Raw genomic sequence first — 16,910 nt, 5'->3', positions numbered from 1 at the left:
TCAACCTGGACAGCGGTCCTTGGAATCTGTTCCAGTCAGTTATCCAGGACACTGGAGAACGAGTCGTAGATACGGGATGGATCAGAAGCAGGATAGTGATCGACGGTGAACGAGCAAGCTACCAGCCGGTCCAAGTGAGTGAGCATGTCCAGTGTGTATCAGTGACCGCGTTACGTGCGACTACATCCAACCAGCGAGGCCTTCGCCTGTACACCCGGTCTCTATCCCGGCCGACATTTTCCGCTCATTGCCGAACTATGCGTGGTGCGAGATGGTGTGTTCTCTGACCAACAATAATAACAACAACAACAGTGGTAAGAGCTGCAACGACACCGGTGGCGAGCAGCCCTGCACGGACCTGCAGTCGCGATCTAGCCCAGAGGTTCAGCCAAACGAGAACATGTCGTCGCTGAGCGACGCTCACAGGCGGAACAGCCACTTGGAGGGCGACAGGAGTTCGTCGGCGGGTTCTTCTTTGGGTTCGTGTTCGCCACCACCGGCATCCAGCCACTCGCCACCGCCGCCAAGACCACCATGGTTGCACGACTTCCACGCGGCGGCCGCGCCTCATGTTCTCCAGTTTTTGAACCTCAGCGCGGCCGGAGGTAGCATGCTAGCTAGCCAGCCTCTCGCCGCTCTGCACTCTATGGCTGAGAGGAGTCACCATCAGCAACATCAGCAGCATCAGCAGCAGCAGCAGCAGCAACAGCAGCAGCAGCAGCAGGCGCATCATCATCAGCAGCAGCAGCCGGCCGGGATACAATTGCCAAGGATCAGCGTGCCGTTGTCAACCATCACGCAGGGTCAGGCTTCGCCCACGGGGAGCGGAAAGCATAGTCCCGCGACGTCTATTACCTCCGTCGGAAGCAATCCGCATGGCATCGACACGATACTATCGCGGCCGGCGGCCACGCATCCTCAGGCGCCCGTGTCTGCGACACACGCCGCGCTCCAGCCGACGCCGCATCCGCAGCACATGACGGCGCCGCGGTACGGAATGCATGCGGGCTTCACTGCCTCTTCGGGTTCGTATTTTCGTTTCTTCTTCGACGGGCCTCCGAGGTGGCGATTCATTCCAGGTCGCGGGTTTGATCGATAAGAGGCGCGAGTTGGCCTTCTCGGAGTTACAGTGTGCCAGATGTAGACGGAGATGGGTAGCTGTAGTTGGTGTCTGGGAAATGTCCAGGTGTATAAAATGAGGAAATATCAGTTGGATATGGTATTTTTGTTCCTCTTTGTCGGATTTGCACTTGATATATGATAGCTGCTGGACCAATTCGTGAGAACTCTTCAGAATTGATTGACAAGGGCTAGGTATTTAGCTGTAGCTGGTGTCTAGCGTATGCTTAGGTATGAGAGATATCATTTGAATACAACTGAGTCAATTTTTGTACTTTGTTGGGGGATTTGGAATTAGTATTTGCTGATTGGTGGACTGACTAATAAGAAATATTAGGAATTAAGGGTTATGGAACACTTTGTTGGTACTTGCTGACTGTGAGGTTGATCGACAAGAGATAGGCAGCTGTAGCTGGTGTCTAAGGTATGCTTAGGTATGAGAAACGAAGAAATACTATTTGAATACAATTGAGTTAAATTTGTTTTTTGTTGGGTGTCATGAAATTAGTATTTTCTAGTTAAGAATTAACGATTAAGGAATACTTCATCGGTGCTTGCTGACTGTGAGATTGATTAACAACAGATAGGCAGCTTTAGCTGGTGTCTAAGGTATGCTTAGGTGTAAGAGACGAAGAAATACTATGTGAATACAATTGAGTTAAATTTGTTCTTTGTTGGGTGACATGAAATTAGTATTTGCTAGTTAAGAATTAACGATTAAGAAATACTTCATTGCTACTTGCTGATTGTGAAATTGATTGACGAGAGATAGGTAGAGTAAGACACAGACATATCATTCGAATAAAATTAAATTAATTTTTCTTTCTCGTTCTGGGATTTGAAAATTAGTATTCGATGTTAGAGGCTATTGGACTGATTGATACGAACTGTTAAGAATTGGCTGATAAGAAATACTTCATTAACATTTGCTGACTATGAGATTGATCGATAAGGACTGTTAACAGAGGGTTAATCGTGTGAACGATCGGGAATATTAAACTGTAGGCAAGATTGGTAGCATTTAGAGAAAAGTACAGATGTCTAAGGTAAATAAACGATATTCTAAAAATATTTTTAACACTTTCGGAGAGATTCGAAATCTGCTACTTTGGAATCGTAGACCCGACTAATAAGAGTTACCAATTGAAAGTTTGAAAATGGAACAACGTGTATAGTACGTAAAACAGAAGAAGCATAAACGAGATAAAAATAATTGGTTTCGTGTTTGTACTCGTTCCGAGATTAGTGTTCAAGTTTGGCACACGCGACAAATACATAGTAATTTGTTTAACGTCAATTCCGACACACTGTGACGTGACTTATATCACGATTTAATATCAGGATCAATATTGTGACTGCACAAAAGTTGCAGATGCATGAAAAGAAAAGAGATTATATTTATGGGGAATTATAAACAATACCCTGATATAAATTACATCAATTTCAAATTCGACATAAATTTGGAATTATTGGAAACACTTTTCATTAGAACCAGGCTAAGAAAATAATCAGTAGGGCAGTAGCAGCTATTAATATGGCAGAAAGTGACAAAATTTTTGAGAAAACAGAGACTGAATACCTATGATGCTATTTAGAAATATTTACCCATACACCTTGTCATAATCAAACCCTGACAAAATTTCTCAATGACATGTATGCATTAGGTTAATATTTTTATATTCTTTCACTTCTTATATAATTTTATTTGGACCAAGTCAGATGATTGATAAACAGAGAAAGGCAACAGACGAGGACTAGTTTTGCTAAATTAAGGGAACGCTATAATCGGTGGAAAATCGCCTAAAATTCAATAGAAGATGGCACTTTATATCAGTGACAATAATTCGCAAGAATATGGTGGAAAGAACGTGCAGAATCCGGGATTTTTATTCCGATTTGCACAACGCATACGCGGATATTAATTTCGTGCGAATTAATTTCAATAAAATCAAAAACGCCAGCAGTTCCAGATTTATAATTTGACCGACGTTATGATCGATCGTGTCGACAATCGAAGAATAAAAATGATCCCTCGTTCATGCGTAATATCATGGATTTATACGATATTTCATTCTGCTTAAATCTATCCTTCCAATTATTATTATTAATAATCCGCTATCTTAGCTCTTGAATCTTATTTACACTAGAACTACCTGTAACGTGTATCTAAATGTACTGTATGTATAGATAAGAACGTGGCACTAATAAAGTGATATGATGAAAATAAATATATCGTATCGTTTTTATTCCAATAAAATTTAATATTCATTTTATTAAAGCTAGGAACTTTTTAATAAGCCAACAAATAAAAGGTAGTTCTGGTGTTAAGGAAAATATTGGAAAAATCGTGTTGCGAGTCATCGTAAGTTAGATATCTCACTATCAAATCAGAGAAAAATAATTTTATCGAGACAGTGTGTCATTTAATGTGACGATTATCGAGATGAAAATAAAATTGCGAGAAAACATCATAGTTACTATATTATAAATACCTAACAAGAAACTTTATATTAATTACACCTAAATTTCACCCAGGAAGTATACTAATTAATGACAAATTGACGTTTAGATTTATTTATGAAGTCAAAAGACTATAATTCTAAATTGTCTATTAACCTAATAATTATTGTCTTAAATATCACGAAATTTCTTTATCTTGTTCATAATTTAGTAACGAGGAAACTTGAGTATGAAAACTAATTAGAGGAACAAAATAATTTTACAAAATGAATTATTAATTCCATTTCTGTTACCTACGAATGAAAAATCAAAATATTAATAATAATTTAATCAAAATCCAATAAAGAATACAATTACTTTACCCATTTATTTTATTTTATCACCCCTGTCTGCAAAAATAAGCAAATTTCTAGATACTCGTGAGGATTAGCATAACTACATAGAGACACCGCCTTTAGGCATCGTTTGTTACGAACAAAACGAAAAGAGGCAGCCATTAAAGATTATACAAGCAGAAACGAAAATGTAATAACATTACATTTATTTCCACGTTACTTACAACACTCTAATTCACAAAATGCGATATTTAGAAATTTATGATCACGTGTGATTAACCTAGTGAGCATTTAAAGGGCTGAAAAGAGGGTGTTAGCCTTGAAAAAGGCTCCGAATTAAGGAAAAGTACATAATTACGTAAAACTACTTACTTTCCCATTCAACTTTTCGACGAATAATTTTTCCAGAATTTTCCCACGATTTTCGCACACCTAATTTTGGAATCATTCGAGTTTACTAATCGCCCTGAGTATTCTGGCAAAATTCTATCATTCGCAAAGTTTTTCACGCGTCTTCTAATGCAATTCGAAATAGAAGATTCGCTTCTATTCTTTTATTTCCTCATCGAGTATGTCCGTTAAATTGTTTTAGTTGAAATTAAACGTGTCTTGCGCAAACACCGTTCCACCCTATGCACGAGCATAATCTGTATCTGTCCGGGGCTCTATCTTGAACTTGATCCCGGATTATCCGTGCATTTAAAATGATTAAAGCGCCAATTATTTACGGCCGTGTCGCGTTGCCGACGAAACGAAAGTGAATTTCGAATAATTTTCCCTACGCGATTACGAATCGTTATTCTTGATGGTGGACGAACTAGATCGTAAATTTTTCCCAATTTTCGTTGGTTGTTCGAAAAAATTTTATGAAAAGAAAAAGAGAAATAATTCCGACCTTAAAAGTGATAACTAGTACTCGTTGGTATTCTTGTTTGCATATAAGTAATCTATCTCTAATATTTTTTTATTCTTTATTTTTTATTTTGGACATTATTCGACATCCTTTTTTGAGGGGGTGTGATGTTTAAAAATTATTTAGAATATTTTTGTATTATTTCTGTATGACAACAGGGTAAATTGATTCAAGAAGGGCTGCGTAGATTTTTGAAGATTTTGGGGTGGTTTTTGTATCCTGAAATGGTTTTTGTTATTGATATTTTTAAGTTTTTTCATTTTTTCATTTTGTTTGGTTAAAAATCTTGGGGTATTTGTACTTGAAAGTAAGATGTCTTATGTGTACAACCGGTTGTAAAAGTATTTGTGCATAATTTGTATTTTTAACTTGTCTATAATTTGATTACTTTGTATTTTAAATAACTATGCAGTAAATCTACAAAAATGTATTGGATTAAATTGAAAAATAGCTAAATAGGCTATATTATATATATTTTATAAAAGAACACGAACACAACCCACACAAAATTGGACTCAATGTTGAAAGAATATTGAATGATTCTCGATTAATCATTTTCAAGTGAGATTATACCATAGAGATCCCCAAAAACACCCCAAAAATGAATAAAAGAAAATAATAACTTTGTATCTCTTTAAATTTCCCATAATCAGAATTTTCTTCACTTATGATAGACAGGAACCATAATTAACTATACATTTCCACTCTAATTCAAAATCTGGCAACGAACACTGGTTCCAGATAAATTATTTTCTTCCAAAAAAACGATAAACCAATAAAACATGGTAGTACATGGATAAATACATAAAATTAGATTTAAAAAATTTGAGAAGTCAGGAGATCAATGATTCTAAACGTCCACCCTCATGAAGACCACCTTGAACCCTAAAATCTACCATAAATATCACCCCAAACTAACATTTGCTATATTCACAGTAAAATGCACGGAAGAATGGGACAGTTTTACGATAGTGACAATAAATACCCATAAAATCTGTATCACCAGTTTTCATCTCTTTCAATAAGATCAGAATACAATTTCCATGAAGCAAAATTTCACCCATAATCACTCACAATCTTCGAGTTCTGCCTCTAAGATCCGTCAGTTTATCAGCGAGTGTGTTTTCTGATAATTTTACCATCATGCAAATCAATAAAGATAATTAATACCCCTGTTCCAAGTACAATCAAACTAGCTTAGTATCCTGAAGGATACTAATTTCTGACCGCTAATCTCTTCAAGCAGCTTCGAGGCATGCTAACATCTAATTGCCATCATTTATACAGTCCGCATACTAGTCGGAATTTCGAGTTCAGTTATTTCGCACAACCTCGCGATGCACCTGGACTAACGAAGGAAAGATTTACGGTTCGAATTATGCGAGTAAAATGAATCACATTGACGAGTAACGAAGATACCTGGCGTCACGTAACACGGTGCTCTAAGAACACGTAAAAGCGTAAATTTAGCCATATTGTTCGCTGTAAGTGGCACAGGAGCTTGGCCAGAATCCGAAGTACCCGATTTCAAGTCATTAGGCACACGTTTCTGGGCCAGCTTCCCTTCAGACCTATCCTAAGACGTAAACACTTCATAAAGGTTCCGCCAATACCTCTTGCTACGTGGCTGGCATCGGTCTCGATCGGATCCAAATAAATTCCCTGTAAAAAGCAAGGCAACATGAAATGAATGAAATGAATAAGAATCGTCTGCGCATATAATAATACTAACCTCCAGAAATGTCACTATAATTGGCAACTTAGTAGTTTCACTTCCATAGAATTTCCTAAAAAGAAAATTATCCTGATAACCAATTCCGATTAAAAAACGAAAATTTACCTTTGAATTTTTATTTTAATCCAGTGTTGCATGGAGTCTCCAAGAATTTTGATATCTGAAACTTTTAATTATTGTGGAAAAATTCTGAAGGATACAGGAAGTGAAAATGTTGCAATAACGAGGGGGAAATTTTAAATATAGTAATTGAGAAATTAAGATACGAGAATTTAACATTGAACCTCTGTTTTTAACCAAATAACAGGCAGAATTTTGAAATTTCGAATTAATAGAAAAAGAAAAATGTAGAAAATATACGAAGTGAAAATATTTCGCTAATTGGTGGAAGATGAAATTGGAAAATAGTGATTGATAAATTAGAAGAAGAAGAATTAACTTTAGACGTTTGGTGAATAATTGGTATTATCGTACAACAAATAATAGGAAATGAGGTTCACGTGAACGAGAGGTGTAATACGACGTTAAAGTTCTTAAGTATATCGTTCAGTGGGATAGAGTTCTCTGTAAGGACGATCCGCGACACGGGTTGAGCAACACTGTAGACACTATAAAATTGTTTTCCTTCCAATAAAAGGAGAAATCCACGGTGTGGCACCCGTAAAAGCTACCGTGGGGTCCCGAAAGAATCTTTCGCGATTTATATCCGGCTGCTGTGCCACTTTTGCCCGTGGCGGACGTTCAAATATCTCCAGGAATCGTTCTCATAATTCGCCATAATGGAACCGGCTATAGTTTAAAAAGACCGCGTTTCGCTCGCGCGAACGTTGTTTAAGATCCTCGGTTTCTTCCCCCTTATTGTCCTTTATGCCTTCTTCTTCTCTTATTTTCCGCCATAACCCTCCACAATTTTGGAAAAACCTAATTTTTAAATTCTAAAATTCGTCATTGATTTGACTCAACACGATATCCTGTATCTTCGAATGAAAATAACCATTGTATTACATACACTTCTTCAATACTGAAACTAATAAGTGATTGTCAGATAAATAATGAATATATGCACTTGTAGAATCCTTATACTTTGTGTAGTCCCTGGAATAACTATAGTTCTACTGTTAGAAAATATTACGATGTTAGAAGACTATAATTGCGGTATAACGATGAGAATGAAATAAAATACATTAAGTTTTGTATCCAAAAATACAATATAAATGCAAATATAATGAGGTATTCCCCGTGTTGGGAATTTTTAGGTTAGGAACTAGTAACTTCCGTGGCTACTATTTAGTTACTATTTGCTCATTCCAGTTCTGACTCCTGTCTTCTCTCACTATACATAAAAATGATAATAAATAATCGTGAATAAGATAATCAAACGGTATACTAATAATTCAATAAGTATCAATACCTAATCAGTCCTCTATAAAATCCTGCGACTCAAAAGTAATTCCTATATTAAATTCCAATTCTATATTCCAATTTAGGTTAGAATTCGGCTTAATTCGAGGATAATAATTTAAAAAGAATGTAATCCTAATTTTTTCCTCATAAGCAAAGGAGCTCAATCACAGGGGGTTGAGACATGTCAGAGAAAACTGAAGGGAAAAGCGAGAAAAAAGAATTTGTTTTCATCCCTGGTATCTTCTTTAGCCTCATGAATTACCCAAAGATGAGATTCTCTGATAGCTTTGAATGGCGTAAACGCACGAACACGATGGCCCTTAAAATCCGACCTTGCTCCTGGCGTCGCAAGCCTAATTCATGAACTCATGAACCCCGGTCACGTGCCCCCCTCGTTCATAAAATGTGTTTAGTATTTCTATGCTGCTCTTGATGGCCATGCTTTTAAATTTATGGCATTATGCTGCGTGTATGTGTGCGTGTCGCGATATCATTAATAATGGACGATGAACCCTTCAGTGCCGTACAACACCCTCGGTTCTCACGATTTGTGATACAACATCGTTGAAATTGGCGAAATAAGTGCAACAGACCGAAGAACGTTTACTTCCTACATTCGCCATTTTATTTTCAACTTCTACAAAATAAATTTTCTCCTTGATACGAGTCTTAAGACACAAACAAAATTCCTATAGTATAGATTTCTATGCTGTATCAAGTTTAAGACTATTAGATGCGTCGAAAAATAAGAAATAAATGAATTATATGTACAAAGAATTTTTGGAAGCTGAGTACGGATAATGGAACTAGATATAAAAGGTATTTAAATGTAAATGATAGCGATGATCAATGCGATGAGAATAATTAGGTTTGCATTATTTCAAACTCAATAAAAATTAACATTAATTTGGGCAAATGCAGTAGCGGAGATTGCCAGAGCAAGAAGTTGGAACTGGTCATTTTAATTAATTTAGTTTTGGTAGTTCCAGTGTTAATTAGATGCACATGTACCGAGCGAATGTGCGAAGCCAGTTTTCTCAAAAGGGAAGACTTGTATTAGAAAACTGAGTTTGCTCGTTATCTTCTAACTTGGATGATAAATAGGAAGATTAACTCTCAAGAGCGAAGGTAAATTTGATAATTACGTGGACCAGTTTTTATTCCGAGTCCATAGATGTAAATGGAGATCAAACGAGGATTGAGGTGTCGAGTATTTGAGTTAATTGAGTCGTTAATGAATTTCGGTAATGAATTTCGGAGAAGTCAGTTGAGGGTAAAAATGGGTTCGATGTTATCAGTCTCTTCGGCATGTAACTATACAACTTCTTCTCTAATTGAAACCTGGGCTTGGAGGGGTCGAGGTCGACTTCAGATAGCAAACTCGCCTAACCGAATCGGATAAACGCGTATACTCGCGCGAACCAAAGTTAGCGTATTTCGGGTTAACCACCTGACGACGGTGGCCAATTTGGCTAGGGATTTCGATCACAGAATGTTAACTCTTGTAGAGGTCAACTATAGCATAGTCTTCTAGAAACAGGAAGCACCATTGCGAGTCAAGTATACCTCGAGTAGGATCCTCTTGGAAGAATTCTTATTCAATTTTATCCACTTGGAGTAAGACTGAACATAATATTGGAGTAGATTTAGGGTAAAATTCTGTAGTTAATTCTTTTTTCATCAAATAATACAGATTTATACCTAATTATACCAATAGAGAATTCTCTTATTCCATAGTAACTAGTGACAATAAGCGATTAAAAATGATAAATAGAATTTCCTAACCTCAAAATTTTATAATGGAACTACGATAATCATCGTCTTATTATCAAAGAAGTTTGTTAATGAATACTTACTACCAAATGGCGAATCTAATCGAATTAGTATAATTAGTATAGGTATTATATATTAGAATGTATTATATATATAATATATATTAATATATAATATACTAATATATAACTAATATAACTAATAACTAATATATTAATATATACTAATATACTATTATATATTGGTATAGTTAGTGTAATTTTCCGATATTTGTCGCAAATTAATTCCTTTACCCTAACTCCGGTGATTAACTTACGGTGTCACGTTTCTCATAATTAAACAAAATTCCAGTCATAACAGGTTAACAAACGCACATTCCTGGTTCAAATAATTCTCTCCTCGATTAGGCTGGAAAATGTCGCGAGTACGCTTTTCATCGAGCACGCTGTATAAACATGTATCCCGCCCCCGAGTAAAATGGGCGAGCAATGCATGTCGCGCAATACGGAATGCGCAGGTTCGATACGCGGCCGTGTGTTCATTCAGCCACCTCTCGGCTTACGGCGTGGCTGCATCTGCTTTCGCGATAATTCACCGGCGTTTCACGCGGCCACAGAACCGGAACAACACTTTAATTTTCCAATCTGCGGAATATCTTTTCGTTTTAGATCGTAATAGCCGATACCAATAGGCGAATTCTATTACCTGCTTTCTATTTACGTCGCATTTCGTAATATTGATTTTTAAAACATCGAACATTCGGTTATGTAGAGCGTGGCGGGCTATTTGAACGCCAGGAAGGCTAAATTGTCGATTACTTGGAAATTTAAAGATCGAAAGGATTCGAATTGTAGGAAACATCGAGGATTCAAAGATTTGAAATACCAGAGAGGTTAGAAATTTGAAAGTTTGAATATTTATAGATTCTACAGTTATTGCAGACTATTTGGGTATCGTTTCATTTGAAATTCGCAGTGGATAGGAAGTTTGGGTGTTTAAATATTGAAAAATGGAATTTTTGAAATTTCTACATGATTGGAAACTTCCAAACTTGTATGCGAAGCGAAAGTTTAAATATTCGAAAAATTGAATTCTCCAAATTCAATGCTGCTCGATAATTGGGGGTTCAGAAATTAATAATTTGAAAATTTGAACATGTCAAATTTATGCAAGGCTATTGATCCATGATTCTCAATATTTTTAACCAAATTTCACTATTTTTATCCTTATCGTCTTCAAAATATCGATATTCAAGAGTCATACCACTAAACAAAGTATCGCACCAAATCCAAAATCATCCACTTTACCCCACCCAAAGATGTCCAAGCGATGCCGCTAACCCGAACCCCGCTGATTTTGAAATTTCTGGAACTCCGTTACTCAATTCACGCGACTTCCGTCGGGAATCCGAGGGAACCATTCGATCCCCGCTAAACTCATCGATTTTCCCTCACGAAACTCGAGGAACATGCACCGTAAAAATCTCCGTTGGAGGTTCAATTAAAATCGGTGGATCCACCGTTCCAGGAGCGATCCGTCGCGGTTACGACACCGATCCCGAATATTTTTGTTGATGAGCATGCAGCATCGCCCTCGTTTTACGATCCAATAAATTTTATTTGATCTCAACGTAACGGACAAAAGGGGTAACGATCGTATCTCACGCGTTGCGTTCCCAATGCCCGTTCTCGACCGGGTAGCGCGCCGCTCGGTAGAACACTAAAACGGAAATAACGTTTTATTGGTGGACGGCTAAGAGAGGAGGTTTCGTGAAAAAAGGACTATACGGTTTTCTTCGAATTGTGCCAGCCATGGGCTAACGACTCGGCAACGCAACAATATCACCGGCCGTGATTTTATAAACCCGATATAAACCGGATGTTAGGAAGGTCTGAGCGAGGGGGTAGGTGACTGCAGGCAATTCGTGAAGACTGTGATTACGATCGTTGGTCTTCGAGTTGTAATTAGTTTTGTCAACGAGGGTAATTGACACTAGGACTAGGACCGTCTGTAATGTATACCTAAATACAGTGCACGCGATTGATATAAAAGACCATGGTAAAATATCAATACCCAGTAAGTAAAAGTGCCATGACGCTAATATGGCGGCAGTCTATTAGGGGTTAAAATGAAATTAAAAATTTTCCTACAAAATATTCGAAATATGTGTTATATTATATATAAGTCTGTATTTATAGCTACTAAAATTAAAGTCGATCTTATATTAATAGGAAATTAATAAGTTTCATCTCGTCACACAGATTGATAACTCTATGCCTGAATAAGTTTTTAATTGAAAAATGATGAAAAAGATTGGAAAGGTAATTGAAAAAGTAGCGGTTAATGTAACTCCACGCAAACATTGACTTCCAGTAAGAATTTCGAGCTAAGAACGATGCAAAGTGGCATTGTAATTCCGACGATAGGTTCGAGGGGTAAAGCAGTTTTTGCGAGAGCGGAAACCTCTCTTGTGATTGGATTGTTCGTGGCCACACGCGTCGCGTTGCGGTTCTCCGGCGCTGGCACGATCTCTTTCAAAGATATAGGGAACTACGAAGGGGATACAAATAACATCACTTTCCTGTTGGAATTTCTTGCTGTCATATTGTCACGCCATTCGGCTACATAAATCACTACGGCATTCTAAACTGCTTGTTAGATTTCCGGGGAAATAATTATTAAAGGTCGACAACAGGAACGCTGTCGTTCCAAAGTTGTTCATTCCTGTCAGGATGTTAATTTAATTGGGAAATTTGGAAGCAAAATACGATTGTTTTATTAACTTATCACTGCACGACCTAGGGAAATTATTGATTCGTAATTCGTGAATTAAGACAAGGAACTGTAAATTCCAATTTCTCTACGAGATATTCATAAGTATAAGTATCAACAAGATTAAAAGTTTTAATTACAGTTATTTTTTGTTATTAAAATATTCGAATATTATTCCTAACTTTTCAAATAAAATAATAATCTAATACTATCTTCTTCGTGTTCGACTTTTAAACTACACCAAATTTCTTGTTTATTAAATATAGTTTATTTTTATCATTAAACTAATTTATTGTTAAATTTTTTTATACTAAGTATCAGATCGTTGAATTAAATTCTTCGTTAAATATTCGAGCGTTTAACAAACACGAGTGATAAAGGGAATGGTATAACGGGGAAATGCAAGAAGGGTGAGCATCTATGTACGCGTATGTTCATGGCGTGTTTGCTTTGAATGCAGGTATCGGGCAATTTCAACAAAGAACGGAGCCACGGCATCCTGCTGTCTATTGGCCAGGTCTTCAGGGATTAGTCAGTGATCCCCTGGCATGGCGAGCAAGACTACACACACGTGAGTTTCCTTTCCAAGATGTATTTCGCGTACCACCGCGGAAATATACTTCGCTCCGACGTATTAGAACAGAGATTGTTCCTGACGTTTTGCAAACAGGATAGCAAAAAGAATTCCGAATTATCAGAGAATATATCTAGCAATAAGTGAAATACGTCCAGTCCTCTTTATTTTCCCTATCTTCCGTTCGGAAATAAAAATTTTTTAAATAAATTAATACGATATATTTGGAAAACATAAATAACGATGAATGTTAAATATTTACTACCACTTTCTACTATCATCCAACCCTCTATGGTCTCCTATTCAACACAATTGGACAAAAACTTTGCCTACAATTTTTGTATAACTTTTAAAAGGATACCTGCTAGACGGAAAATAAAAATTTATTTTTTCCTTCCATTGAAGATTAAAAAAGCAGACATATTTGTTTCCTCCGAATCTCTTCGACCGCAGTGCAGAATGTGCAATGCAATATCACGAATAAACTAACGAAAAATTTAGAAATAAGTATAGAGGCCCAAAGGGTTAAGAAAACGAAGCTGAGGAATTTCGTGGAATTTAGCAACGCAACAGTTGAATTCTTCGTGACGAATAAATGTCTCGCGCGAGAATATATCATGCGTGGAAGCGCAAGGAAAAAACGATGTTTATCTTCCCATAAGAATCGTCGCTGAAATGATGACTGGAGGAAAGGCAGGAAAAAATGGAGGAAAAAAAATAAAAAAGGAAGGAGAAACGAAGAGGCTGAAGTGAAAAAGATTGAATCCAAAACATCGATCGGCGACTGTGAGAGGGCTCGTGATATTTCTCTGCCCGCGGGATATTTCGTTTCGCCCGATATTAGTCCAGATTTGACAGCTGCTTCTGTTTGCTTTTGCGGCGAGGAGATCGGTTGACCGAAGCGAAGAAACACGTGTCGTCAAGCCACGCTAAATACCGCTTCACGGATCTAAGAAAACAGGTTTTTTAACCGTGAAGAGCGGCAAGAAAAAATATTGAGGACGAACGAATTGACGGTGGCTCCTAGTTTAACTCCTGGAATAACTGGAAGCGTTCTTCCGTTCTACTCTAACGAAATTCAGACGTACGTATTGAAACAGATCCTTTATGGTGCATTTTATTGCGCCATTTTACGTGCTAGGTGTCGCGATTAAAACAAATTATGGCTCCACAACGATAAGAGAATTGGAAATCTCCAAGAAGACGTATTTATCTGCGTTGCGTCATTAAAATTACTGCTATCTATGCAGGATGTAGTTAGGTACACGTTAGAGATTGGCAGTTTTGGTATTAAAACTATGTTTCTGCCTAATTTCAGTTCATTAGTTCACATTCATTCAGTTCTATATTGTATTATATCTAGGCTAACCCAAACATTCTCTAAGTTAACACCCCTAGAAACATAGCAGACACCTAATTCTTCGAGTTTTAATAAAATGCACAGTCTAATCTAGCAAGAAAAGCATCGCCCATGGATTTACAACTTAGAACTCATGTCCATAAACGTAATTACCTATAGATATATGTATTTATTTATCACAGTGCTAAAAATACTACTGTAAAAATACTAAATGCACACTATGCTAGGGTGTGCAAGAAACCTCAGTGTTCCACTCTTAAAATTACATCCCTACCCAATTTCACTTCACTAAACAGTGCTACACTGCACTATATATACTGCACTACACCTGGTCTAACCTAAATTCTATAGATGTATACATTGAACATGTTCATTACCATCAAAATTCCTATCCATGAATCTACAATTTAAAACTTATGTCCATAAATGTAATTGCCTACAGATATATATATTTATTTATCACAGTGCTAAAAATACTACTATCTATGCTCACTATGCTAGGGTGTGCATGAAACCTCAGTAGTTCCACTCTTATAATTACATCCCTACCCAATGTTCATTAACATAGTGTTACACTGCACTACACCTGGCCTAATATTGAACACGTTCATCACCATCACTAATCTCCATATTTAACCCTGGCTGATTGAAAATTAACTAAAACCCCGTAACATTCTCTATACAGCCCACCAGTACGACTCAGCGTCTCCTATCGTTCACTTCAAAACAGTCTGATCTATCACAAACATGATAAGACACGCGATCCTCCGAGCCTAACGCGTCACCAAAGGTATCTGTGGAACACCTTGTGACCCAAGAACCATCAGACACGCGGATCCTCTAACCGAAGCCGGTCACATCCTCTCCACTGGTAGCCAGAGGCCAAAGCGAAAGCGATTTGTGAAAGCGATTAAGGGCGGCGCGGGTAAAAAAAAAGGAGGGGAAAAAATCACAAACAAAGTGAAAGAACACGTGACGTCGGTGGAAAGAGAGAGCATCCCCTTTGGAGAGCATACATCAAGCCCCGCCGGTGGCACATGTGCCGGCCACGCACACCACCCGAATGGAAAACCGGGCTGCGGCACAGCGAGTGTTCGAGAAGAAGACCGAGCCAAGCGAAACCGAGTCGACGGGAAGGAGAAGGCAGAGAGACAGGGGTGGCTGAGGAAGAAGGGTGTCTAGATAGGCTACCGGCTTGTAAGAGTACGCGGGAACGCGTGGATGGGCGTGGACGGGCAAGCGTGTGTTGTTCCAGCGTGTCGTGTCGGCCACGGATGTCACTGCGGGACGAATATAAGAGGGTTAGCGTGGTCCGCCGCGGTATCCGGAATATCATATTCAATATCAACCCTCGCAGTATCCCGGCGAGGCCCCTGCTTTCCGCACTCACGTGAATAACTCCGGCAATATTTTAACTGCGCCGCGTCCGCGCTGGTATCCGCGTTCCTCGTGGCTTTTTCCTATCATCCTCGCCGAACCTCCGGCTCTGCCGTCGTCTCCCTTGCTCTTTCCGCTGACTTGAGTTACGGCTGCAGATATATAATCGGCATCGTGTCGATACCGCGTGCTTTATATTCGGAGCTGTTGGGTCGATCGGCTGCATGGGCCTCGCGAGGCGGACCCGGAACGAGCGTCGCGGGACATGGTTTATGCGATCCACGGGAACGGTTTTATCTTTCTATTAAATACCTGGACCTTCCCAATTGCTAGCCCGGTGGCTGGTGTATAGGGATATTTAGGGTGGATTGGATAGAAGGTGCTGGGTAGGGGTGTTGTTCATTCTGGGAGGTGTGTAAGATCAGAGTGGGGTGGTTTGCGATGAACGTGGAGCTGTATGGTGTTTTGGGGGATTGAGGAGGATGTATGTAATATTTTTTCCAGTTTTTAATTTAATTTTTTGGTGATTGGAAATTTGATATGCGAAGGGAGTGGTTAAGAACAGACTAAAGTGTAACAACCGTGGAGGGGGTGGTTCTACGCCAAAAAATAAATCGAAAATAAAGAATAAAATTTTTTTATTCGATGCTTCGTTGTCAAGAAAATCGACTTTGAATATTCACTGCGTACGCTGATATACCGGTGGCTCCTCCCACCTTAACTAAAATTAAGTGCACGCGTTCTCGGTGAATATTCAAAGTTGATTTTCTCCATAACGAAGCTTCAAATGAAAAAATGTTATTCTTCATTTTCGATTTGCTTTTTCACGTAGAATCACCCCATACCCAATTGTATTACCGTTGCCGGGACACCCTGTATATACTATACATGCATGTAGATGCGGAACGAGAAAATGTTCGAAGGAGAGCTGGAAATATCGAGTAAAATTCGAGGTAGGGTAATTAAGAAGGGCTGAGGGAGATGTTGCACGGACGAGAAGTAAGGCAGTACGCGGTCAGACGCGTTCACGCGCGCGGCACATGGGCCGAAGGGGATGATGCGAAGGGAGGTGGTTGAAAAGGGACAGA

At 38.4% G+C, this 16,910-nt stretch overlaps 1 protein-coding gene across 1 annotated transcript in view; it reads left to right on the top strand.

Annotated features, from left to right (window-relative positions):
* Positions 1-271: 271 nt before the first annotated feature.
* Positions 272-16,910, top strand: part of HGTX (HGTX homeodomain transcription factor) — a 41,355-nt gene continuing 24,716 nt past the window's right edge. Inside the window, exons 1-2 of the mRNA XM_017907593.1 lie at positions 272-1,025; positions 12,972-13,082. Coding sequence (XP_017763082.1) covers positions 272-1,025; positions 12,972-13,082 — 865 coding nt within the window. The remainder of the gene's footprint in view (positions 1,026-12,971; positions 13,083-16,910) is intronic.

Source organism: Eufriesea mexicana, unplaced genomic scaffold (assembly GCF_001483705.2).
Source record: "Eufriesea mexicana isolate 0111107269 unplaced genomic scaffold, ASM148370v2 scaffold8420, whole genome shotgun sequence".
NCBI classification, from domain to species: Eukaryota; Metazoa; Arthropoda; class Insecta; order Hymenoptera; family Apidae; genus Eufriesea; species Eufriesea mexicana.
The sequence above is the reverse complement of the archived record's forward strand: the minus strand, read 5'-3'. Positions and strand labels throughout refer to the sequence as shown.